This window comes from Manacus vitellinus, unplaced genomic scaffold (genome assembly GCF_001715985.3).
Source record: "Manacus vitellinus isolate BGI_N305 unplaced genomic scaffold, ASM171598v3 scaffold_3_pilon, whole genome shotgun sequence".
In the NCBI taxonomy this organism is placed as follows: domain Eukaryota; kingdom Metazoa; phylum Chordata; class Aves; order Passeriformes; family Pipridae; genus Manacus; species Manacus vitellinus.
The window spans coordinates 9,776,108-9,798,357 of record NW_021940535.1 but is presented as its reverse complement, the minus strand read 5'-3'; the positions used below and the strand labels follow the sequence as shown (position 1 = coordinate 9,798,357).

Here is a 22,250-nt window from a genome sequence, read left to right as displayed (position 1 = left end):
AAGCTAGGCAAAAGAGGGTATCATCTGTAAATAATAAAATCTTGAAGGATCTGGTGTCAAAAATATCTGACACTTTTACTTTTATTCAGTAATTACATAAAAGATTTTCCTTTTGCTCAAAAAAAACGCTTAACTGCAAAATATGATACAATAAATTTGAAGTATCAAACACATTTTCTTACATATTTGCATTCTGAATGTATTTATATTTAAACAGCACAAAATACTGGATAATTTACTACCATTTCAATCTAAAAGCTATTTGACACAAATCACAATAAAATGTAAAAAAAAAAAAAAGTAAATCAGTGTTTTCTAATACAACAGCTTGTAAAAATTAAAACTTGGCTAAGTATATAAATAAGTATGTAGTTATCATCTTGGTTAGCAAAAATATTCTTTACATATAGATTTAACTGCAAATCAGTTGACTTTAATGATTACCAACTGAAGAAAATATTATGAAAATTGCAAAGATTATTTTAGGGTGTTAATTAAAGATGCTTTACTTGACATTTTAAGTAATGACTAGCATCAGTGATCTAAGTAAATTTGATTGTAATAATGCCATCCTGCTTTTCAAGCATTTCATCCAAGTTCATTTGAAATTTTAGCTTTTCAGTCCACTATGTTTTCTTTGTTAGCTTGTTGATAAACTGCAAACTTAGAACTGCAGTCTGATATCCCAGGGATGATTCTGATGTAATGTGCAAATTGTAAGTATAATTAAAGTAAAATTAGATTCCATGTACAGCAATTTTTGTTCATCTACAGCTGAAGAATTGTTCTCCCATGGGGTTGAGTTTGTATGTGGCCATCTTGTTTTAATGCATCGGGTAGAAACAAAGAGTCCGGTGAGCAAGTTGAAGAGCACACTTCAGTACTGGCAGTAAACATTTCCAGCCTGAATGAGGGAAAAGCTGCTTGAATGCTGTTCTGTAAGTGCATTACCTTTCAGCAGCTGAACAATAGCAAGCCAGTACTTTGATATTAGGTGTGTGAAGGAGTTCTTTCTCCTGTTTAGAGGAGGAACAGTTTTTGGTATTTTGGTGTGTCAACCTAATGGTCTTAATTGTACAGAGAATACACTGGTTTATTGCTTAATAACATAAAAAGCAACTGTAACCCCTCAGTGTGGGAAGAGTTCATCCGGCTGATATCTTGGCAGTTTATGAATACTAACAGGATGAGGAAATCAGTTTCCTTCCTGAAACCTTGTGTCTAAGGAATATACAGACACCATTTGAGACTTTTTCTTTTAGTTTGTTTGTAGTAGTACAATATTTTGCTGTTCAGACAGGGATATGAAACTGCTTATTGTGAGTTGTTAAATTTTTATTAGAGGAGGGACATGAAAGATATGTACACTGATCATAAACATACATATATTGAAATGAAAGATAATTCTTGGAATTTGTAATAGTATAATTGTCTTAGCAATATTTTAACTGTCACTACGATAGCTCTTCTGCAAGAACATCTTTGAATTCAGTCCTTGCTGAAGAAGGCTTCTGTAAAGAATAGAGCTGAGTGGAAGCTAATCGATGTTGTGGATTTTAGTTGGAAATCACAAATCCAAAAAAGAACATGATTTGGAATATTAAAATTTTTTTTTTTCCTCCAAGAGAATAACCCAAAGGGAACGATAGTAATTTCATCAAGTGGAGGAAGACAGATCCTTTTTAGAAGGTTAAAAGGACTCACGTGGAGTTTGCTAGGCTGAAAGCACATTCCAGAGTTAGCTTATAGTAACCCAGGCTTTTCACAACCTAGTTCTGTACTACTTTACCAGTAGTGTGATACGGTTTTTCTCAGAGCTGTCTGGAAACAGCTGTTGTCATTTCTTTGAGATTGCAGACTGTTTCACATATGACTGACAGACATACTCTTCCTGAGCTGCAAAAAAGTGTTTCAGTTATGCAACTTGCCTGAATCTGCCAAATAGGGAGATTCATTAAATAGTAAAAAGCATATCAAGAAAAAATAACATGGTAGCAATCCCAGAAAGATGCTGCAGAGGCAAGTAAGATACTGACCCAGAATGCATCACCGTTTGTCCTTACACACTCCTGATCTGAGCTTTTTAGAATCTTTTTCTACTTGTCTGCCAGTGTGGTGGATTTTTACTTAACACAGATTTCTGTTGTTTCAGTTTAGCTAAATCCAAAAGTTAGCAGCATTTGGGTAATGCACTCACATAGTTACCTTATACTTTCCCCTCTGACCTTATATTTTCTGTTAGAAAATCCCTAGTCCTAAACTCTGATACTGTCATTGTTTCAGATGCTTTCATTAACTTCCTTTTATCACCCATTAAGGCTTCCATCCTCCTTCCCTTTTCTGCTTTAACCTCTCTGTGCCAGTTCTTTCTCAATTTACTTTATAATCACAACTTTCCCTCTGGCCTACATAATTTTGTATCCACGTAGCTGCACAATTGCTGGAATTTTACAGATAATTTTTTACAGTGCTTTTTTTTCTGTGAGACTAGAGTTACCTGGCTGTCCTAACACCTTGCTGATACACAATTGCTTCCATGTCTTCCTTCTTAAATCTTTCTAAAATGAGAATCTGCTCTTCCCTGCCAAGTAGCACCTTAGGGGAGGTGTTATGCTTATGAAGTACTCATATAATGCTCGTAAAACATGGCCCTGAGCTGAAAAGTTGTTAGACTGGTCCTATCCCCTTCTCTCAACTCACTCATTTACAGTAATATAGTACACGTTTAACTTGGTGTTTTAAATTACTTTCCAGTGCTGTGAGTTACTGGTTAGGGAAACCTTGTTCTAGCATTAGCTTGCTGGTCAGGAGAACTCCATTGAAGCAGATCCAACAGCAGGATCAGGGCTTCAGATTGAGCCACAAGTATTGTCTTTGATCTGTCCTGTACAGATGGGTACATATAAGTAAACAGCTTACAGTAAACTAAAATGTACTCAGTTGGTTTTCTGTCCCTACATCTGCAGAAGAATATATAGCCATAAAAGCAAAATCAAAAAATATGAAGCAAAATGCACATCACTTTATAAAATGTGCTTCATTAGACAGTTTCCAGTACAGTAAGACAATAACATGGGTTTTTCATATTTTCACAATGAAAATCTAGGAAATGCTCAGTTTTTAACATCTCAAACAGTGCTTTTGTCTAGTGTCTCAGAATCAAGTGGGAAGGCTGGAGAAAGGTACTGTCTAGGTCCTTCCAAGTGGACCATCACCATTCTGGCTCATGGCAATGAAGTTTCTGGTCTAGTGTGTTGAATTTCGAAAATACAAACCAAATCATTGTGTTTTCTGTGTTCCACAGCTCACAAAATGTGCATTAGGGCAGGAAGCAAAACAGGCAACATAACTAAAACCTTCATTTTGCCTTCCTGTCAAACTGTTTTCTGAAGCTTGTTCTGTTGACTCTTGTACTTCTCTTTTTTCTATGGATGAGCTCGTAGCTCATTTTGTAGCAAGAAAATGAACCAAAAGATTAAAGTTTTGTTTAGTACCACTTTGCTTCAGAATACATTTTAATTAATTTTTTTATTAGTAGATTTATTAGAACTGACAGCCTCTACAGGAATTAAGTGATCCTGGTTTTGCTTTTGTAGACAGAAGCTCTTATATTAGAAAGTTGGTTTTAAATAGTTTGAAGAATCCTCTTCAACAGGAAAATGAGGAGTGGCCAGTGTGCATGCTCCTGCCACAAGGCATGTGATCAGTTGGAAAGAAATGAGCTCATGTGGATGTTCAAAAGCCAAAAAGGAAAGAATCTAACAGCTGTTGTCTTTAAAGTCAGTGTGATAATGAATCATCAATGTGAAGATTTTTTTTTTATCTTCAGTTCCTTCAGTTCTTTTGTTCTCTCAGTCTCTGAGCTACTGCTGCAAGAGAAAAAAATACGCAAAACCATATCCAGTGAAGTGTTTTAATCAATTATTTACCTAATAAATAGTTGTTGTCAATAGGAAATGTGCACATTCTTGCTTGTCATTTGAAATAGCTCCCATCGGTCCACCCCACTGCCTCTTTCTGAGTCATTCAGCAAATAGCACGACTGTGTCTTTTGTCTGAAAAAGCGCTGACAAAAATCTGGTGGATTTTTCTGGAGGAAGTTGCATTCTCTCTATGTCCTTGTTTGCTGTTATTCACTGTATTAGTCTAAACAATCCACCCAAGTGAATTCACGTATGCACTGTGCATGTGTTTTGTTTGCTCCTGTGTCTGCAGTCGTCCTGTGATTTGAACAGCTTCAGGTACCTCAGTCCCAATCAAGAGAGAATCTTGTGTTGATGGGTTTTCTTTATGCTTTTGCTGGAGTTTCCCTAAACCAGATGAGATTTTGCATACATTTTGCAGTTCTGAACGAAGCACGTGCTTAGGAAAAGTATTAGTTTGTGCTCTTATTCATACACAGAGAATGTTTTTAATTTAACAATCCCCTGGCTTTGTGAGAATCTCAAGAGCAATCATCATCAACATTGATCATATTTGACAGCCTCTTGATAAGTGAAATTTTTTATTTTATTGTACAGCTGGAGTAAACAACAACATAAACCCCACTCAGGAGCTTTTATTCAGTTAAAGAATGCAGCTTCAGAATGACTTGTATCATATTCTCCTATTACTTAAATCAGGAATGAATTCTCTTGGGAAGAGCATAGCCTATTTAATAAAAGGAGATAATTTATACCCATTTTAGGAGCTTTTAAGAATAAAATCAAAGGATAAAGTGTTTCAGAATGTAAAAATCATAAGAAGGAGAGCAATCTGTGCAAGGCATTCCTTTGTACCACCTTTAATTTATGAGAAAATATAGTTCACAAAATCTAGAAAATCTTACAAATAGCTTGACTTGCAAATTTAGAAACTACCCAGCATACTACAGGTGGTAAAGTAATAAGCCATAATTGTTTATCATTCTGAGTTGTTAGTAAAATTTTAATCAAACTGGTGGCGTTACTGAAAATAAATGCAGTATTATGATTGACTTCTAGAAGTAGAGGTCAGCTTCTGTTGCAGTATTACAATTTAAAATAATAAACAGTGGTCTTCTGTGCTTATGGCAACATTATAGAGTATCAACTCAAATTTACAATGTGCCCACATTGTTCATGTTAATGTCCCTATGCATGGTATAAAACAAACACTTCAAAGATGTATATCTTTCTGTTTATAATGTGTTGTATGCTAATCTAAACAATGTTATTTCCTCCTATGACACTTGCTTTTAAAGTCAACTTTATCCTGATCTTATTTGTCAAACAAATTCCAAAGATTGAATGTTCTGGTTACTGTACCACTGAATGTTTGACTGTTTTCATTTTCCAGGTTTGGCACATATGGAGAATAAACTTTGTACTCATCATCACTGGGATGCTGACGTACTGCATCAGTCCTGGCCCAAAGTAGACCCAGAGTACCTTCAACCATCAGATGTTGTGGAGATGTCTGTACTGGTAAGAGCATTGTGATTGATTTTCCGTAGTGGCCAGCTAATGTGTTATGAGCTGAGAGGATGATGGAATTTCCACTCTTGTGGAAATCAGTTCCCTTATTAGATGGCTCAGTGAAAGTTCAGAATAGAAGCTGCAGTTGCAGTTGTGCTGAGTAATTACAATGGTTTCCTAAATGAAAAAATGTAGCAAGTCTGAAACAGAGATGACCTAAATGTAAACCTTTCAGAGTGATTCCATATTAGTACCTGTAGAGATTTGACCAATGAACAGCCGTGGGCAAGGATGATACAGTCAAAACTATGATCAAAATACAGGTCCCTCCAGATTTTTCTCCTGATAGTGCATTTATTAATTCGGCCCTGTGCAAAAATCTATAATTAGGTGACATTTCTTGTGGTACCTGTAGTGCTGTGGTTGCCTAATAGAACCTCTCATAAGCTGGGTTAAGTTGTGATTTTTGCCAAACCATGTTTCCCATCTGACTTAGGATGAATCTCTGGCACATTTCAGGACGCCGTATTTGCAGGAATGAGGTTGAGGAAAAACAGGTATCTTTGGGAATATTATAACTGCATTCCAATTTCTCTTTGAGCTCTAACACCTTTGTTGTCTAGGGAAAGAGCTGGCAGTTCAGTAGATGAGTGGACATATAACTACATTTAGTTAACCTGTAATTTTCCAACATGTGTATGTGCACATGCACAATGTAGTTTACTGTCTTTTTTCCTATGTCTCTAGTTAACTCATTAGGTAGTGCACAGTAGCAACAAGTGCCACTGCAGGCGATAGAGGGAGTGCCTGGAGCCAAGTGCGTGGGATCCATGAACAGCTCTTCCATCAGCTGACTTGCCTTTAAGTTCTTCATGTTCAGGCATTATGATAGTCTGTAATTAACATAGTTGCATACTATTAGATCTGCAGGACTCCTGCCTTTTCCACTGTTCACCAAAGAATAACCTTTCATATACCATGCACACTAAACTTCAGTGTTTTAAATTAAATTAAATGCTTCAACTTGGACACTTTTTGCGTTCCTGGATATTGAATGAAATGGAGCCCCTATAAGACATGGTCATGTGAAACTCCATGTTCTGTGTGTGTAAGAGAAACAGAAGCAATGCATTTTAGTTGCATTTTATTCTGTTCTCTCCTTTGGGAGAAAGAGCAAGGCAGTTGGGTTATTTTTGTTGAACTGAGTTTTTTGAGGAGGGAGGAGACTGGTTGAATTTAGGGGAAGTCATGTTTCTGTAGATTTCCTTAATCAAAGTATCTTTGCAAATAATTTCATATCTTTCTAGATCTCTCAGTCAGTCTATTTGAACAGAATGAGAAATGCTGCTAAAATACTAATTTTTCCAACATTAAACATATACCCTTCATGGAGGCCATGGAGTATGTATTTTTGAAGGAAATTTTCAATTGGCATCTTTTCCCAAACCAAGGAGAAGGACTCAATTGCCAGCTGGGGCTAATAGCAGACTTAGCCTTACAGTCACTGTGGACAAACTGGTTTTTTCCTCTTCCTGGCCCTCTCTTTCTGTGATAAGCATTTACTTATACCAGTAAAAATCTTCACTGAGGTATAATCACTTTGCTCAAGCTTAAAATAAACCTTCACATCCAAGCACAGCTAGCAAACATCTTGAATTCCAGTGTTCAGTTTATAAGGAAGTCATGAATGAGAAATCGTGTAATTATAGAAACGTCTTTGCAGTTGTGGTTAAAGCAAACATGTTATTAAATATATCTTTGAAATAACAACTGCAACAATACAGGGAAAACTCTGAACTCAGTGTTTTTAAGACTACACAACCAAACATGAAAATGCCTAAACACTCACTGATACTTTTTCTGCTGACATTAAAATTTCCTTTTCAAAAATAGAAAACAGAAAAAAATTAATTTTGCTTTAAACAGCCATTATGAAAATTATTTTTGTTTCTTTTTCTGGTTGACTTTATCAAAGCTGTAGCCTTGTGTAACAGTCTTGTAATAAGAGAAAAAGCAACTCCTGTGTTCTGAGTCATATATTCCTAGAAAAATATGATGTGTGTAAATACCTTTCTTAGTTAGAAAGAAAGTGACTGGAAGACCAGAGAGACAAGTTGCTTTTTTCAACTGGGAATAATTCTAACAATAGTGGCTACAGAGTGTGCCTGGCTTTCTACTGTAAGAGCAAGGCAAAAGGGAAATATGGGGGAGCAGGGACTGTGAATATTATAAAGCCTTGTGGACACTGTAGGTTTTTGTATGGCTGCAAAACTAAATTGCCTTCATTAAACCAAGGAACACTTCACATATGGAGGGATTTCTTAGCTGCAAAGAGGCAGTGTCTCTTCACAAGGCTGTACAGTCAAACTGAGTCTTTAGGCCACAACCCTATTCTTCTCAAGACATCAAACTGCCTCGGGCTGCCAGGGATTTGCCTGCTGAGACATTTTGGGTTTATTTCTCTTCACAAAAAATACTTCATTATTTCCTGTCTGTGCTGTAGTTATTTCTTTCCATATTTATCCCAAAGCAGTGAAAGCAACCAACTAATTGTATCCTCGGCTGATACAATACAGATTGCCTACAAGAAAGACATTTAAATACACTGGATATGTGCAGTATCTGTTACTCTAAATGTTATTGCAAAGTAAAGTATTTTTAATCATACTGTATGTTATTAATGCTGTGAAAAATCTGACCTGAATGTAGTGTGTATTTCATCCTATGAGCACACTTCTGACTAGCATTCCTCGCATTTTCTAGGTGGTGCAGAACTGTTAGCAGATGTGGTCTTAAAACTGATGTTTTTACAAATAAAAAAAAGAGTTGGTATCATGTTCCTTGCTTTAGCCTATGAGGGAGGCCTAACAGTGCACAGATATTTATTTTCTTTTTTACTTCTCAGAAGGATTATGCATCAGTGGTAAAAAAAATATTTGCATTGAATTAAAAATTCCTCTCTGCAGCCTCCAGGTGCTTATTTTTCAGTCTCTTGTTATTTCATTTCATTTTCTATAACTTCTCTAGTTCCCACTAGCTCCCTGTAGATCCACAATAGTCTAGAATGTCAAATGTTTAAAAAAAAAATAAAAGGTGAGGGGAAAGAAGAGAAGAAAAAAGCAAAAGCTTCCTTCCTCAGGGGAAGAAAGGACCGAATATTCATGTATTTCTCCTCTTGCAGTTTGCCATGTTTTTTTAGAGAAACACAGCTGCCAGCATCAAAGTTTCTTGTGCTGCCACTTTTATCTGGAAATGCTGAGGGTTATGCTGGTCTAGTGAGATACAGAGAGAGAGATGGAGGTATAGCAGAAGGTATTTGTCCTGCTGAGAATCTAAGGCCTTGACTGAAAGGATGTGTGAATAGGATGCTTGTTACACCACAGTGTGCAATTAAATCTGCAGATGCCTATTTTAAGAATAGTGTTAAAATGCTTCATGATATCTACAATACAATGAAAGACGTGCTGCAAAAGTGGTGAAATCATAACCAATCTGCTGTTTGGTAGGAGTTTCGGACTCGGCTCACAGTACAGTGTGGGAAGATTGGGAGACATGCTGTGGGAAGGTGGAGACATGCTGTGGGAAGGTACACAGTGCCAGGTCGCCCAGGCTTCTCGACCTTTCTAGGAAAACACAACCACTAGCAGTCATTTATTTACCAAGTTGATTTAGACCGCTTGGCTTTTCTGTTGAGAACAGCACCAAATAGGCTAGTTGTGGAAAATTTCCCCTTGCCAACATCCATCCACTGGAACATATTAATTTGCACGATGGAGGACAGTGAATGACATTTTAACTTAGCAGGCATAGTTTTGAACTGCAGGCTGCGTGTCCTAGCAGCAAGCTGAGAAGCTTGCTTTATATTCTCACCAAAACTGTATCTGTTTGGATTTTACTGTTTTCTTTTTCCTGTGGAATGCATTTCTTCTCTGAAGTGTCCTGTCAGAAAGAACTACTTGTATTTATTTTTCACAAAAAGCTTTAAAAATGAACTCCTATGTGTTTTTCAAGGGATTTACTTTGCACCAGGTGCTAAAGGCAAAGTTTAAGACAGCCAGCCTTTTATGATGTCACATAAAATGCATGTAGGAATAGTTAAACGTCTACCTACATTATCACTGCAAAATAATGTCAAGTCTAGTCAAAAAACAGAAGTAATTCATACCTGCTGCATTTGAGACTTCATCTTGTTCCTTAAAAATCTGTCCCAACTTCCTTTCTCAGAGAATTGCACAGATTATTTTCTTTTCAATAAAATACAAACTAGGTAAGTGAACTAGGTCTCTCTCACCTGTCATATGTTGCATACAGGTATCCCAGATAAAATCCAGATGAAAACCAAGCCATGTACATTTTTATGTCCAAGCTGCATGAAGCAACATATGTTTCTTTTAGATGGTTGAAAATTCCTTACAATGATGCCTAAAGGTCAGAAATCTGCAGTACCTACAGCAGATTTTTATGCAAGTAATGTGATTAACTGGATTTAAAAATTCAAATTATTTCATTTTCTAAAATGTGGGATTGATATTCTTCTCATTAATGCACTAAAAATAGTCCATATAAATCTGAAAGCTTTTATAATAATTAATTTTACACCAGTTCCAGAAAGGTACTCAGTCAGGCTCTGTAGTCTCTGTCCATTATCTACTCTTTTACTGGATGACAGAAAGGATATATAAAACCATTTGATAAATTAAGGTAATTCCCTCCAAAGGCCTTGCTCAGTTTTACTTACATGATTCTGCCCTGCTGATGCAAAACCAGCATGTAAGCTGCTCTGAAAACCAGCCCAGCACAGGAAAGCATTACCTTATGAGCAGTTGACATCTTAGCGATTGGTGTTGGATTAATGAGTCTTGCATTTAGTACAAGGGATACACATAACAAGTTAAGGCCTATTTTTCTAAAAATAATAAATTTTGCATTTGAATCTCTGGAAGGCATCTCTTAGCTGTAAATCCAAATTCCTGCCCAGAAGTACGTACAAACCAAGATTCCCACCAGAAAAACCATTTTATCCAGCTTATATAACTGTCACGCTTTTAAAATTAAAAGATCACTGCATTGCATAGTCATGTGCTGCTTGCTGTCTTCAGAACTAAGACATCCTGTGGCCACTTCTTCAATTTTTTTTTTTTAGTATCATGAGTCAGAGTTTCATTTTCTTATTTTATGATAGATGGAGAGAAGATACAAAGAATTTTATCCTCTACTCAGAAAGTGTGGTGTTGGAGGAGAGAGAGTTTGTTCCACTTTCCCCCTTGTGTAACAGGGGATTGGATCCAGGAAATGAAATTGTAGAAATCAGTCTAGTAACTTCTGTTTTTTCTTGTTTTCATGTCTGTTTTTCAGATCAATAACAAAGCTTGCGGCAAAGTTTCTGTGCCTCAGCAAGCAGCCCGCAATTTTGAAGAAGTCCGTGAGCTGGTTCTTCAAAGCGAACTTGGGCTCAAGCACCTCCAGGGACGAACCATTCAAAAGGCTTTTCTGTCTCCCCGAACTGCCCTCATCAACTTCTTGGTGCAAGAATAGCCAAGGTTTTGCTGGGCTGTAAAAGGAAGCTGGAACCTTTCGAGGTGAATCCAAGTAAAAAATGCCAGTTTTGGTTATTTCAATCTCATGTAAAGGTGGGGAAGAAATCTTATTAAAATCAGGTTGCTGCTAAATCTTCGTTTCAATGCGGAGAAATTTGCAGAAATAAAGTTTCTTATTGTATCATAATAAGATGCTGCTTGTCCATATTCTCTGGGAGAATGTGAAGAAAGTGCAGAAGAACTAAACAATTGTAACAGAATGTAAATTATATAAAGCTCATGGGGGCTAGTGTCAGTTCAGGAATATATCCTGTTGGAAAGTTAGCTTGGCATAAATGTGATTCCAGGTCTAAACAAGTGCCCTGAGTCTGTGCTACCCCAAATATTAGGTGTGCTTTGCTCCCTGTATCTCATGTTTGGGTACCCTACCTTTAACTAACATTTTAAGCTTTAAGAAAACATTACTACAGCGTGCTAGTTTAAAAAGTAATTTCTTTGCACTGACCAATAGCCTTGGGCCAGCAGGTAGCCAGAATGGGGTAGTTTAAGACATTTCAGACAAATTTCAGAGCCAAGCCAAGGAAAAGGTCAGATTATTTAGCCAAGCCCTGCTTTTGCCAGGATTCTCCTTCCTAGCTGGCATATTTGTGTTGGCATAGACATGAGAGGTTCAACTTCAGCAAAGTGCTGATGGTTGTTTCTGCCTGGAACAGAATGAGAGTTAATTCCTACGCATGAGCCATCTCAGAGACTTTCGGGGGATTCAGGAAAGGGCTGAGTTGGCTGCTAGAAATGGAGCAGCAGGCAGACAGCATGCTTTTTGCCTCTACTAGTTCTTGTAGTGCCTACATCGTAAAACTTGAATTTTTTTTTTCTGAGGGGTTCATTAAGTGAAAATAGCCATCATGTCTCTAAAAATCAATCTGACTTTCATAAAATGCAGAGCCGTTCTCATGCCTCATTCCAGCCCTGTTATTTGTATGGTGCACTGCTGTTATATCCACATGGAAATGTTTATTGTATTTAGCAAATGCTTGAAAAAGAGTTTGCAAAGAAACAATTACAGGATTCATTGTGAAAGAATGTCTTTTCTTTAACAGTCATTAAACTAACTAGTCCAATAAGCCAGCCATTTATGAACCATCCTGACAGTTAAGAAGTCAGCAGTAACAACCAGCTAGGCAAATACAGAGATCTGTAGTAACCCTCCAGCCCAGCAGGCATCCAGACTCTGTATTAGATTAAAAGGAAACCAACAAAAGTCTCCCCCATAGCAGTAAATAAGTGCAGTAGATCCTAAGCAACTAGGATCAAGACAGATCACATTGCCATGTAGGTAGTAACTAAGCAATGCCAATATTCATTTTGCTTTTATGCATTTTTGGTACCAAAGATGTAGCTACATAAAAGAGATGCCAGGCTCAGCAAGCACATTTGGCATCTGTACTTCTGCAACAAAACTCTTCTGATTTCTGCTTCCTCCTGGACCACACTTGTGCAGATTTTCTCTCCAGCAGTCCTTTGACACAAGAGTGACTAAGAAGGAATATTTATAATGAAGATATGGTCTTTGCAGTTTTAAGATCCAGAAATCTGAGCCACAAAGGAATGCATTCAGACATTCAAACACAGGCCTTTAGTTGGAGTTAAAATAATTTGAATTCCAGTGTCTGCCTGACATATATGTTGTTATAAATTCATAAAACTCCTGTTCAGAAGCGCCTAAAAGGACTATGAAAGGGATCCTTTAAAGTAAAATCTGTGGCACAGCACAGTCCTGCTTTTTTTTTTTCTTTTCTGTATGAAAGCTTAACACACCCTGTGGAACCATTTTAACAGAGTTTTTCTTTGGGGGAAAGGTGACATGTTTGGTGTAAATAAAAACTTTTAAAATTTACAAGGATGCAGAAAGATGTAAGCCCAGCAGCCCTGTGGTGCCTTTAAACAAAAGCTGCAGTCACTGCAGGGCCGGGCAGCAGCCCACAGTGTTTATTGCTGTTAGCACTTGTGGGTATTTGCTCTTGCCTGAGGAAGTGAATTGTAGATGTCGGTTGGTGATTCAGGCAAAAATCAAAATAAGGAATGGATTTGTACAGGCTAAAAAAGGAAAGGTAGTGAACAGAAATCGCACAAAAAGTATACGGTCAGAAATCATGCCAGTGTGTTTACAGTAAGTTGTAATTCAGTGTGGTCTAGAGGATACAAAAAAGGTGGTGAAAAAGTGAGTGAGAGAGATGATGCAGGCAGTGTGACAGAGCCTAATCCCCTGGTAAGTGTATGTTTGAAAGACGGCAGAGGTGCCAGCTGCAGAGCTGTGCAGTTGTCCTGGCAGCTGCTGACATTTCTTACAAGGTTGACCTGCTCTGAAGCGTGACTGCCATTTGTCTTACAATAATTGTAACTCCTCTGTGCCTAGATGGGCCTGGTAATCATACACAGGCTGTAACCTGTTACTAAGCCTTTGTAAAATAACTTATCACAGAAGTCTCGTTTATTTAACAGTTGTTACTTGTGTCACACAGCATCTTTATGCTGGTATTACCACAGATTGTGTCCTCTTGAAGAGTTCAGAGGGTAAACAGCACAGGAGTTTTAAATCTGGAAGGGGGATACTTGAGAAGTGAGAAGGAAGGTGCCAGCGAGTGATCAGTCAAACTGCACTGTGTTCATTGGACACATTAAAAAGGAGTTGGTGCCACTGTCCTTATTCCATGAAATGATGAACCAAAGATGATGTGGGAGGTTTGCTAAACCCAGTGGGATGGACCCAGGACAAACTACTCCAAGAAAAGGATCCATGACACGGAAGGGGCATTTTCAGCATCCTGTGGCTCAAGGTGATAGAAGATTGGTCATTGCACTGATCCAACCTGTATTGAATTTCTATTTTTAGTAATTTCAAATTTAAAAAATAATTAGTGGCACACTTTCTAACCAAAATGGTTCATGCGACTAAATTTTGATAAAGTCCAGCCTTCAGACATTGATTCCAGAAAAGCAAAAGCTGGCAAAGTCCTGAAAGGTCACTAAGTACTTTTCCAGTGTCATTGATTTCATGAGAAAGGATCTCAGATGCCGGGGTGATGGGGGCACTGAAATGTGCTGGAAGACACCACGGTGTAGAAAAATGTGTTATCTGTCACAAGTGCTTCATAGTCAGCTCCGGTGACTGAGGTGACATGGACATGCCAGTGCTGCTTTGGAGCAAGGCTGTAGGGCTTTTTACATCACATTAACGAGTATTGTTACAGCTTAGGTCACTAGTTAAGACAGTTCTCTAGCCAGATTGTTCCACCTGTGCTTTGGAAAAAAACCTATACAGGAGTGTTGCTCTACAGGCATGTATTTTTCCATGTCCTTCACCAGAGCCCAAACATGGAAATTTGGTGTGAAATCAGCTCTGTGTGCTCTCTTACCAGATTAAAGTAATGCCTCAGAATTGACTTTGAAAAGCCTGCTTGTTTCTTCTGGAGGGAGAATTTCCACAGATAATGCAGGTCATACAGTCTCTCCTTCTTCAGTGTAAAGCCTCACAGAAAGCTATTCCTACTCTCTAAACCTGTTACAATCAACATGAACCAGAAAGAACATTAACTAGTGCTTTGCTGGTCGTTCTTTCCTAGGAAGGTTTGCAGGACATGAGATTTTTCTAAAAGCTTGGCTATAAATGAGTAAAGGATTGGGGGTTTTGTTTGTTTGGGAGGTTTTTTGTAGTTTTGCAATACTTACTGCAGTTTACAAAGACAGGATTGGCTTTATTTATGTGTATTTACTGACTCGGAAGAGTGCATACACTGGTTTTGCTGGATGCTTTTTCTGCTTCTGTGTTTCTTCAGTCCTCTCCTATTATGATGTGAGCCAATTTTGTATCAAAGGACAGTGCTGTAAGACAAGTGTTCAATGTGCAGCCAGGTCGATCACCACAGAACCTGAGTGGTGACTATACTCACTATCCCGCTGACTTCTGTCAGTCCAGGTGACATCTGCTTTCACTTCAAAAAATGCTATTGGAACTACACTGTGGGTTTTGGATTTTTTCATGGAAATGGGGTTTGTGTCTCAGAGAAATGAAGCTGACCAAAGTAGATCAGAGGGAGATTTTAGCAAGTCTCAGTCATAGCCAGAGAAGAACTCAACTGGAGTATTATCTCTGTGCAGGAGGGAACAGGATCAGAGCTCTCATCTGCAGCCCAGATGATAAAAGAGATCTTGCCTGACATGTGGAGGAAAGGTGGGATTTTTTTCCCCTTTCCTGAATAATGTGACTTTCCGGTACCACAAAGCAGTCTGCAATGCACTAACCCCATCTGTCCCAGGAGGCCCTGAATCACACACAACCTTTGAGTCTCATGGCACTTCTCTCACTGAAGTCAGCCTTGGGTTGGGTAAGTTCAGGTCTAGTTTAAAGCTTGGAGAGTTGTAAACCAGCATCATCTCCCTTACAAAGTTAGCTCTAGTGTTCTGTGTAGTCAGAGAGTTTGAACAGGTTTTCTTGGCTTTGTAAGTTGCTAGTGCCTCTGAATGGGAGTATTTTTGCCTGGATGTAGCAACACTGCAGAGAGAAGTCCTCATGGCTTTTGTTCTGCCAGCCTTTACATTGGCCGTGAGACACTGCAAACTCAAGTCCAAGTCAACAGGTGAACATGGCCCAAACCTGTGAGAGGTTTTGATCTCAAAAATTACCCTCTAATACTGAAAACCGAGGATATTTCCTTGCGTGCTCATCTGCCTGGGCCTCTCCAATTTGATCTCCCTTTTGGGCAGCTGACTTGCTCACTCACCAAAGGAATGTATAAACAGAACAGGCTTAAGTATAATATGAGTTGAATATTCACGTTCTGCTTGTGCTGGGCATAAGAAGTTCTTTTATTTGAGGAGCCTGGTCTTCCTCAGTATAAGTCTAAACAGAACCTATACATTTATGTGAGCAGAAGTGTGTGCCTTTGTGCTTGCTCTCTTAGATACAGCCACGCTCTCTGGGCTGGCTGCAAGGGGACGGCCCACACTCACATCTAAGGCTCTGACCTTCCTTATCTACCAGTAGTTTTTTACACGTGCCAAAACCGAGCGTAAAAGGTCCAGGGATCTCCCAGCACACCCACTTCCCACTGCCAGAAGAGACGCACAAGCTGCCGAGCAAGGGGAGTTGCTTTTCAATAACTGCGTTTGTTGCCAACAATATGTGAAGCAAAATACATACAGTCATAACAGCTGTAGGTGATCCAGTCCACTGATCAGGAATAATAAACACAGGACACACAACCAGGGCAGAAAAGAGACTGATTTAATAAAGGAACTTGACACATTATTGGCAACAGCAGCCTGGGTTCGTTTCTGATGAAGATTAAGAGAATTGGCATAACAGGAAATTGTTTTCTGCTACAAAGGGAAATCAATAGTCTTTAAACACACAGCGGTGTAATTAGCAAATCTTACTAATTGCCACAAAACAGAAATACAAGTGTGCGTTGCCGGACTGGCTAAGCCAAGAAAGTATTGTGAAAAAAAAATCTGTAGAAGCTTTTAAAAGTGAATATTTTTCTTAAGTACGTCTCCATCTCTGGAGATCCACGTGGCTGGATGAAATAGCAAGGGTGCAATAAAAACATATACTTCCCAATTTTCCCATGTGAAAGAGCATTTAAAAACATCTGTTAGTCAGAGAGCTTCTCTTAGGACATGCACAGAAGAATGGGGTGGATGCACTGACTGCATCTGGCAAATCCACTTGAAGTCCACCAAGCCACGTGAGGCCGATGACTGATGGCAGGATGTCGTCTGACCTGTGGAGTGCTTCCAGCCCAGCATTACTGAAGGCCACATATGTTGGTTAAAAAGGTCACAGTGCTGTTTGTGTTAATGCACTGATAAAGAGGCAGGGAAACAGAGCTGGAAAATTCTCCAGGCAAATTCTTGTTCTGATAAAAGGCTCTTTTCAGTAGAAAATGGAGAAAACAAACAATTCCATATTCTTTTGAGCAGGGGCAGAAAAACCAACAGAGCTATCTTCATTATTTTGGTGCAACTCTAGCCACCAAAAGCATTTGGCCCCATGGAGAGACAGCGAAGGGAGAGCAGTGTCTCCACCACCACTGATGGCACCTGGAGAAGCTGAAGAAAGGAAGGTAAAGGTTGTTCTCTGCCCTAGAGCAGCAGCCAAGCACTTGGCACCCAACTCTGGTCTTCCTCATGGAGACAGAACTGCTACAGCTTGGGGACCTGCAGCCTCTTTTCTCTCTGCTGCTTCCTGGAGTCCTGTTTGGTATCTCAGTCATTCCCCATGGTTCCTCTTACCTTCCCAAGGTGTGGCCTGCTAGGTAACCCTTCCCTGCTTCAGTTTACCCACATGTGAGCAGGGCCTGCAGCACTCCAGTGATGCTTGCAGGTGCAGCTATTTAAGGAATGTGACCCTGAAAGCTTTCTGTGAAGCATCTACACCTCTTCTGAAAAGCAGTGTGGAAAGCTGTCTCTGTACTGCCCTGGCCATTCTGTGCCCTTAGTGTTAATTAAATTAATGTTGGTTGATACTCTTAACATAATTCCCTGTAGAGATCATGCCCTGTAGTAGGCACTTGTACCACAGCAGGAGCAAAACATCCAAGTCCAGACAGACCCATTTCTGCCCTCACCCTGGGGGCAGGGTATGCACCAACCCAGGCTGCATGGTGGGCACCTGGGCTGCCCCCAGCCTTTAAGCTGCCCCTGCAGCTTGGAGGTTAAACATGTAGGCAGCAGGCAAGGCAGGTTGCAGGCAGTGCTGGCAGAGCAGGCAGAAGGCAGGGCAGGCCTCCTGGAGGAATGCAGTGGCCCCTGGGGCAGCCATGGGGAGGAACAACATCTCCCAGCCCTGCCCTGCTGGTTTCCTGAAAACCTTTTGGAAGGCAGAGGCTGAGGTTTGGCCTCTCCACCTCCACAGCGGCCCAGCCAGCAGCCTGGTCCCTGGCTTGAGCCCAGCTTTCCCACCCACAGCAGCCCCCAAGCTCACCTCTACAGTTGCCTTGCTCCATCCCTCCCTCCTCCTCCACCCTCTTATTTGCCCTACAGCCCTGTGGATGCATCATCCTCCTGGTATAGAGCACCTGACCGGTGCAGGTAAATGGCACGTTTATTGAAAACCTCTATTAGAAAGCTGGAAGGAACATTCATTGTTTCCCCCCGTGATTCAGTTGAGAGTTCAGAGATGCTGTGGCACTGCCTTGCAAGAAGCTGAGAAACGCCTTTGCTCCTGCAAGAACCAAGCGAGGCTCCATCCTGAAAATACTTCTGCCTTATAAATTGCTCACTCTGTTTATATTCTAGCACTGAAGCACTTATTACTTTCCTGCTAAAACACACAGAGCATGTATCTCAAGTGCTGCAGAGTGGCGTCCACAGTCCAGGTTTCTGTGGGAAAAGATCTGCCTGGGGCAGCTATGGCCCTGGGGAGACAGGCACCAGGGATAAGACCTGGAAATGTCCACAAAGAAACTGGTGTGCTGCCAGCCACTGGTTCCTTGTACTAGTTTGGTTGCAAATAGGCAGCCTGACTATGCAATAGTTGCTTTTGGAGAGAGATCTAGCTAAAAATTGGCACCCAGATACCTCCTAATCATGTTTTTCTATAAACTATACAGCCCCAAGCTGTTGTCATGCTTTAAAATCTGAGGGCGTTTTCTCGCGGATAGAAAAATGATCGGGGAGGGGTGGGGGGGGTGGATTTCTCCGCATTTGCTCCATCTCTCTGCAATATGAGTCCAGAGCCCAACGTGGCAGGAAAAAATAAAGACAGATGATCCCCTCCCTGCTCTCATTTGCGACTTCCCTGTTTACCCCGGCAGGCAGTGCTTTGCCCCAGCCTGCCGGCCCTGGAGGGCTGTGCCGCCCCAGCACAAGGCTGTGATGATGTGCCCAGCACTCCCACTGAGGTAGAGCCGAAACCTGGGAACACCACTAGGGGCTGCTTCTCCCCAAATCACCGCCTCCCTCCGCCCCACGGGCAGCTGCGATTGCCACGTGGAGTGGGGCTGAGTTACAAGCTGTCAGCATTATTTTGCATGAGTAAATGCAGTGTGTAAGCCTTGCCCACAGGGACAAAAACAGAATAAATGAGGAATGTTTTTTTTATTTTTTTCCTCAGGGGATAGAGTTTAGAATAAGTTGATTCAAATTGGCATGTAGATTTTGGTCCTGTGCTACAACAGCAATCGTGGACCCCTTAATTTCTTAATAGGCATGGGCTGTAAAAGTCACAGGAACTATAAAAGTGCAGGACCATATCTAATCGCAGCAGAAGGGTCTGCAAGTCAGTGTAGTATTACATCTCCAGTCTAGTAGAAAGTTCAAGTTAATCATCTGCTCACTTGGGAATAGCTCTAGCCCAAATCTCACAGAAAGAATAAATCTGAGCATGAAACTTCAAAGGTATTTTGCTGCCTAGCGTTCACTGAAAGCGTTGCGAATTCAACACCAAAATGCCTTTGAATTGCTTGGCTCTGATCCCCCTTCGAAGGCGCTTGCCATCAAAGTGTCTGCTCATGCATGAGGAGCCTGGAAGGAGGCCAAGCCCAGCGCGATGGTTCCCTGTGCGAAGGGCTTCAGCAGCCTTTTCCACGTTGTCTGCACAAGCATTGTTCTGCAGACAGCTGATTTGATCCTTTGGCATAGGAAGGAAATGTACTTTACATAGCTGGTGAAGGTCAGCAGCATCCAGAGCGGCCGTTTGGCAAGAAGACTGCTTCCCCCGACTCTTTTCCACCCCAAGATGGTGAACTCCTGTGGGTTGGACTCTGAAAGGACTTACAGATGTTAGATAAAAAGTAATAGCAGAAAATGTATGCATGACCCTTAAAAAAGAAAGTCAGAAAAAAACCCCATGATCTAGGGGAAGTTACATATTCTTCCTTGGTTTGTTTGTTGAAAGCTGAAAATAGAGATGTCTATTCCCAAACACTTCTGTTCCACCAAAGGGTTTTTTCCTAGAGGGATGAAGAGCCTCATCTCAGTGTGTTTGAAGAAAAAAACTCCAACAGACACACAAGTCTGAGTCTCTGATATGCTGGATCGCAGTGTGCCTCCCTTTGATTAATTTTACATACTTTGGTAAGAAAAATGCGAGAAGGTGGGAGAGCAATGTGTAATTTCCTTTTCAATTGCTCTTTGTCCACTAAGGTCGCAGATTCCTCTGGTGAGTAAAGCACTGGTGGGACTCACACTCCCATCCTTATCTACCTGCTGCTCTGTTTCTTTTCTGTCATTCTCAACACAAATATGGACTCAAGCAATCCATGGTTTAGTACCAACTTTGTTGCTTATTGTTTTAGCTTTGGACCCTCCCCATTTTAAATTAAAGCAGTCATACTGAAAACAGAGCATCTCAGCTAAGCTGGTCTCTAAAAGCAGCCTGAAGCCAGGGAGGTGGCATCCCACAACTCTGCCCCTTTCTGTGGGTCTCCTAGTCAGCCCAGGATGTTGCAAAAGCAGATCTGAACTAGACTTTTCTGAGGATGCTCTTTAGACACTGAAACTGTTTTGGCTTTCACCGCCCCAGCTGAGCTTAATCTTGAACTCAACGTTTTTGGTCAAGTCCCACAAAAGAGGTAGTCACTCTCACTCTTGGTAGCTGGTGGCTTGACCCTACACCTACCTGGCATGAAACAGCTGCTGGGGGCTACTGTGGCCTCTCCCAGCCACAAAAATGGGAGGCAAACCCTTTCCACTCCAGCCTAAAGGGCCCTGCCACAGGCAGGGCCTTGCTGTGCTTTGCATGACAGATGTCCAGATGGAGGCTGAACCCTCCTGAGCTGCTGGGGCTTGTGTGAGGCAACGTTTAACCTCCAAGGCACCCAGCTTCTCACAAAGTGAAACAGGGCTTGTGGGGATCAGCCTGAAGGAGCTGTGACACCCCTCCTTCCCTCACCCCCAGGGCAGAGGAAGGCTTGGAAAGGTTTGATAGATGGGATTTTTTGACAGCTGGGACATTTTCCTGATATTTTGAAAAGCTCCAACACCATAAATCCTTCAAAAAAGTGTCAGGCTATGGTTAATGCTGGGATCCCCCTTCTCTAGGTCCTGGGGACTGGGGGAGCTCCACTGCTGTACTTTGCCCTGTGCTGGGATTCCTATCCACCCGTCTTCCCTAGGAACCATAAACCTGCTTATCTAACCCTGTTATCTAACTTTTGTGAGTCCAAAGTTTATCAGCCTACCAGCTCAAGCTCCAGCCTAAAAAGCCTCCAGCCTCTCGGTCCAGCATGGAGCCTCTTTAGAGGCACCAAACCAATTCAGAGGTTGCTCTGAAAGAAGACAGGCATCTTTTCCAGGGGCTCACAGTGCCATGATTTTTAAGCACATTGGCCAAAACTCCCAGGAAGAGTCAGAATATTTTAGATTTGGCCTCAGTCACTCAGGAGTGCTTTTGTAAGGGAACTGGTAAAGAGGGGAGAAGATTTTTTTTTCTGACATGTTTTGCTCGCAGCCCAATTCACAATTATTAAACGCAGCGAATTTCCACATTCCTTAACATTTGGCCCTACCTCCTGGAGCCTGGGGGAGAATTACAATAACAAGTTCTGGAAACACAGGACACGTGTCTGGGCCCGTAGGATCAACTGCACCAGTAAATTTACTTAGAGGTACCACAGCTCCCTACACACAGCTCTCCTGAGCCCAGCAGTTCCCACTGCAGCCCCCCCTCGACCTCTGAGCACCGCCAGCTGTGTTTCACCACGGAAATTTTGCAATTGGCCCATGCTGATGGAGGAGGGAGCTTGGGATGCAAAGTGTAGAATCACAAGGGTAAATCTTTAATCATGTGCCTGAGGTGTCTGATTACGTTCAGGCATCCCGAATGTACTTTTACACCCTGTTCCTTTACCTTTCAAGCATTCAAACAGCATGATTTGACCCATCCCTAAGTAACACACAGGCCACTGTATTCGAAAGGAACTATAATTTTATGACATCATGATCTATCTGCTTCTTTCCTGATCTAAATGTCCCTGGAGTTAGTCTTGCTGCAGATACATGTATGTGATGCTGGATAATAGGGTGGGGGGTTCCCAAAGGTGTCAGCAGAGCTGGGATGCCAATGTTACCTTGGGCATCCAGGGGTATCCTTTATTCTTCAGGTTAGGGGCTGTCCTCCTTGCAATGATCCTAGGTCCTTTAGGCGTGCTCACTTAAGCATGACTATCCAGCATAGCATGTGTATCTATATTAAGAAAATTCATACAATTTCCTACTGTTCAGACTGATTGCTCCAATAATTATGAAGATTTCCCTCACAGTTTTTCGGCGGGGA

General features: G+C 40.9%; 1 protein-coding gene across 2 annotated transcripts in view; it reads left to right on the top strand.

Moving 5' to 3' along the window:
• LARS2 (leucyl-tRNA synthetase 2, mitochondrial) overlaps positions 1 to 11,162 on the top strand; it is an 86,148-nt gene extending 74,986 nt beyond the window's left edge. The window contains exons 20-21 of one of the 2 annotated variants that reach the window (XM_018075858.1): positions 5,317 to 5,444; positions 10,791 to 11,162. In XM_018075858.1, coding sequence (XP_017931347.1) covers positions 5,317 to 5,444; positions 10,791 to 10,970 — 308 coding nt within the window. In that variant the 3' untranslated portion in view covers positions 10,971 to 11,162. The remainder of the gene's footprint in view (positions 1 to 5,316; positions 5,445 to 10,790) is intronic. The other variant, XM_018075859.1, reaches the window with a different exon arrangement.
• The last annotated feature ends 11,088 nt before the right edge of the window (positions 11,163 to 22,250 follow it).